Source organism: Palaemon carinicauda, chromosome 30, assembly GCF_036898095.1.
Source record: "Palaemon carinicauda isolate YSFRI2023 chromosome 30, ASM3689809v2, whole genome shotgun sequence".
NCBI classification, from domain to species: Eukaryota; Metazoa; Arthropoda; class Malacostraca; order Decapoda; family Palaemonidae; genus Palaemon; species Palaemon carinicauda.
Genome location: NC_090754.1, coordinates 88,912,963 through 88,917,962, shown reverse-complemented (window position 1 = coordinate 88,917,962; position 5,000 = coordinate 88,912,963). Strand labels below are relative to the sequence as shown.

Genomic DNA, 5,000 nt, shown 5'->3' with positions numbered 1-5,000 from the left:
AATGTAGGGTTACCGGTATGAAAGAAATGTAAGCAAGCTAAATAAGGGTGACCCATCTCACTGATTTGATTTATGGACTCTAGGGAAAATAACTCAATCTCATTGCATTTTAAACATTTAAACTACACATTACTTACCTTATTTTCTTCCTGCAAGTTTTCTGCTGTCTTCAATTCTTCACTCAACTGTCTCTCATACTGATCTATCAAGTTTCTGAAGACAGCAGCTTCATTTTCCTTTTCTTTTACCAAGTCACCGACACGTTGTTTTACCCGGAAATTTTCCTCTTGACAGTACTTCAGCTGAAATATTCAGTCCATTAAAATAAGAACATGTGATCTCTGACAATGAAATGCTTGGCAACAAGAAAATAAAATTGTACTCAGACAAAAACTTAATGATCTTTCAGTTGAAAAATATGCATGTAAAGAGTTATACATTGCACCACCATGCATGAAAAAAAAATGAAAATGAAATCAATATTATAATTTTGCTGGTATAAAATATGTTTTAATTGTAATACAAGTCAGTATGTGATATCATAGCATTATTGCTGAAATAGATAAGTTTAGGGCTTAAACTAAAATCTTAGATAAAACTTGAATGTATGCAGTGTACTAGTAGAAGTGCGTTCGAATCTGATCCATATTAACCCCAAAATGCCTTACTAAGTTACATCCCAATTTAATTTTGAAAAGAAAAAAAAAAGAGCCATTACTGTATTACAGGTACTAACCTAGGCTAAATGACCGGATTAGAAACGGAATAGGATTGGAAATTTAATAAATTACCGGATCGAAAATTCAATAAACTACCGGATCGAAAATTCAATAAACTACCGGATTCGAAATATAAATTTCCGGATTCAAAAATGAATAGATAACCGGATTTGAAATTTAGTAAATTACCGGATCCATAATTCAATAAACTACTGGATTCGAAATTATATAAATTTCCGGATCAGAAACGGAATAAATTGCCGGATTTGAAATCTATTAAAATTACCGGATCCAAAATACAATAAACTACTGGATTCGAAATTATATAAATTTCTGGATTCGAAAATGAATAAATTACCGGATTTGAAATTGAATAAATTACCGGATCCAAAATTCAATAAACTACTGGATTCGAAATTATATAAATTTCCGAATCAGTAATGGAATAAATTGCCGAATTTGAAATTGAATAAATTACCGGATCCAAAATTCAATAAACTACTGGATTTGAAATTATATAAATTTCCGGATTCGGAAATGAACAGTTTACCGGATTTGAAATTGAATAAATTACCGGATCCAAAATTCAATAAACTACTGGATTCGAAATTATATGAATTTCCGGATTCCAAAATGAATAAATTGCCGAATTTGAAATTTAACAAATCACCGGATCCAAAATTCAATAAACTACCGGATTCAAAATTATATAAATTTCCGGATTCGAAAATGAACAGATTACCGGATTTGAAATTGAATAATTTCTCAAAGCTCTGACTCGTTTCAAAAAGATAGCATTATTCACGATTATAAATCTGCAAAAAAAAAGACATTGAAATCCTGGACTATATATTTTCTTAACCCCAGTCAATAAAGTTTTCACTTCCTATTGATATGTGAAGAAAAAGTAATATAAGACTGAATGAGAACGGTAACGTAAGACAGGATGGGAATGAAAAAAGAAATACAGATGGATGAATAATTAGATCTATGTGAACCAGAAAAAAAAACTATACAATTATTAATAATTTAAATAACTATTATACTTTTAATAATATTAATCTTAATAATAATGAGATTCACTCTCCATAGGCCACGCCTGAGAGTAGGGCGTTGCACAAACCTGAAATAAAAGGGCTAAGTCAAGAGACAATAAGATGGCTCTGACTTAAAAAGTTTTCATTTAGAAAAAAAACGTCCACTCTCTCTCTCTCTCTCTCTCTCTCTCTCTCTCTCTCTCTCTCTCTCTCTCTCTCTCTCTCTCTCTCTCTCTCTCTCAACATACACACACGCAATGTAATGGCAGAGAAGGTATTGATATGGCAAGATCCGTTAAAGTCGTCTTTTACTCAAGAATTTAACTGTTTTCTGATTAGAATTGTACCTTACATTAAAGATAAAATCAACTGCTGTAATTAATAACATTACAGCAAATTACACAATCAATCCAGTCAACCTTTTGAACATGCAAAAGAAAACAGACAACCGCATAATTAACGAAGAATACAGAATCCACCTTACCTCTATTTCAGTATCTTCCAACTTCGAAGCCAGACTAAATTTCTCTTTCTTGAGGACGTAAATCTGCGCCTCAGCATTTTGTCTTGCCTCGCGCTCATTATCCAGCAAGGAATGCAACTCTTTTATGTCCTCCTCAAGTTTGTCTTTGTCTTTTATCTGATGCTGGAAGCTGTTTAATAAGAGACGGTGCTTTGATATATATACAGAGTACAAAGTAGTGTGTTTTAACATATTCTATCGTGAAATTATAACTATAATGGAGAAGGGGAACATAATAAACAGTAATATTGGTAGTTGGTGATAAGGGAACACTTTATACGACATACTTATAGCATGGTGTTATTGTAAAAGTTTCTGTTTAAAATCATATAAATGTAATGTTACAGTTGTCTAGAAACTGATCATATACACATAATTACCGCTTAAACCCCCTCTCCACCAAGCTAGGACCAGGGGAGGGGAGGGGGGGGGGCAGGCAATGACTGCTGATAAGTGAACATGTAGACTAATATGCTCTCCCAAAACCCCATCCTTATCTCACAAGGATGGTGAGGTTGCAGACACTACAAGAAACTACTGAGCTTGAGCGGTACCCGCGGGCAAGGACGTTTTCAGTGATAATATGAAAAAAAGAAACTTACCCTTTGAGTGCCCCCTCGAGATCCAGACAGTGTTTCCTGAGACTGTTATTGGCATCTTCGCAGACTTGAATTTGTGCATTTAGTTCGGCGTTGCGTTCCACCAGATGACGTCTGGTCAGTTCTAGTTCTCGCAAATCTTCTTGCAGTACTTCAGGGTCACTATGACAAGAAAGAACCAAGCATATGTTTATGATACAAAAGTTAGGCAAAAAGCAGCTATTCTATGTAAATAACACATTCCAGAGCTATTGTCATTATTATTATCATTATTATTATTATTATCATTATTAATTGCTAAGCTACAACCCTAATTAGAAAAGCAGGAAGCTATAAGCCCAGGGGCTGCGATAGGGAAAATAGCCCAGCAAGGAAAGGAAACAAGGAAAAATAAGATAATTTAAGAGCAGTAACATTAAAATAAATATTTCCTATATAAACTATAAAAACTTTGAACGACTTTAAAGCAAGACCTCTTTCTATAAGTCTTGCTTAATTTTCCCAACCTTTTATAGTACATCACATTCGGTAAAATTATAAATTCAAGTTGTCTCATTCTACGTACAATTTTTCCTCAAAAAGTAATACTGAATGAACTAAAAACTATGCAAGAACTAATTTTGGATCTTAAAATACTTCGAATAAAGTTTTAAATATACAAGAACTAATTTGGGATCTTAATAACAACTTTGAATAAACTGAAAACTATCCAAAGATTAATTTGGAATCTTAAACACCTTGAATGAACTTTTAACTACACAAGGACTAACTTAGGATCTTAAATACTTTGAATGAAGTTTTAACTATACACAAGGACTAATTTGGGATCTTGAATGCTTTGAATGAACTTTTAACTACACAAAGACTAATCTGGGATCTAAAGTACAATAAATGAACTCATAACTACTCAAAAGATTAATTTGGAATATGAAATACTTTGATTGAACTTTCAACTATACAAGGACTAATTTGGGATCTTGAATGCTTTGAATGAACGTTTAACTAACTACACAAGGACTAATTTGGGATCTTAAACACTTTGAATGAACTTTTAACTACACAAGGAATAATTTAGGATCTTAAATACTTTGAATGAATTTTTAACTACACAAGGACTAATCGGGAATCTTAAATACTTTACGCAATATCGCCCATGCCTTACGGTGTTCTGAAGGACGCGGTGGTGACTTCCCCAATACGGAAGTTGTAGCAGGGTGACTCCTGCGCCTCTCGCGCCTCATCCCTGAGGATAGGTCATCCCAATGATATAAACTTTATGATAAATAACACATAAATAAGATAATGAAAATAAGTCTAAGAAAATTTTAAAAAATAAGACAAATGTCAAGAACAAATACAAGAGACTTCCAGTATATGATGGAAAGCTTCAAATTTAAAAATTAGTTTTCTTCTCTATGCTTCGGACTAGATTATCTGGCCAAACTTCAGATCAACAAGAAATGTACGGTAAGTTTCCATACGCATGCAAGTGTACATACGCATATACACAGCACTCTGTGCGTTATGGAATAAAATAAAGTTGGATGAAAGGAGAAAGAAAAGGAGTAGGTTGTATTACCAAAACACGATATTAAGAGAGGAATGGTCGTTAACATAGACCAATAAGAGGAAGGAAGAGAATTTCCTTTATATAATGAAGAGAAACTGTCTGGATATATATATATATATATATATATATATATATATATATATATATATATATTTATTTATATATATATATATATATATATATATATATATATATATATATATATATATATATCCAGACAGTTTCTCTTCATTATATATATATATATATATATATATATATATATATATATATATATATATATATATATATATATATACACACAGTATATATACTGTATATATATATATATATATATATATATATATATATATATATATATATATATATAAATTTATATTTATATATGTATATATATACATATATATATACATATATTTTATATATATACCTACAATATATATATATATATATATATATATATATATATATATATATATATATATATATATATATATATATATATTCCAGTCACGTTCAGCAGCACTGCCAGATGTATAACTATTCAGTCTC

The 5,000-nt window shown here is 31.1% G+C and overlaps 1 protein-coding gene across 1 annotated transcript in view; it reads right to left on the bottom strand.

The window, feature by feature from the left end:
* The window catches only part of LOC137623343 (uncharacterized), a 1,305,328-nt gene that overhangs the window by 803,778 nt on the left and 496,550 nt on the right, over positions 1–5,000 (bottom strand). Inside the window, 4 exon segments of the mRNA XM_068354157.1 lie at positions 138–302; positions 2,241–2,409; positions 2,882–3,040; positions 4,041–4,121. Coding sequence (XP_068210258.1) covers positions 138–302; positions 2,241–2,409; positions 2,882–3,040; positions 4,041–4,121 — 574 coding nt within the window.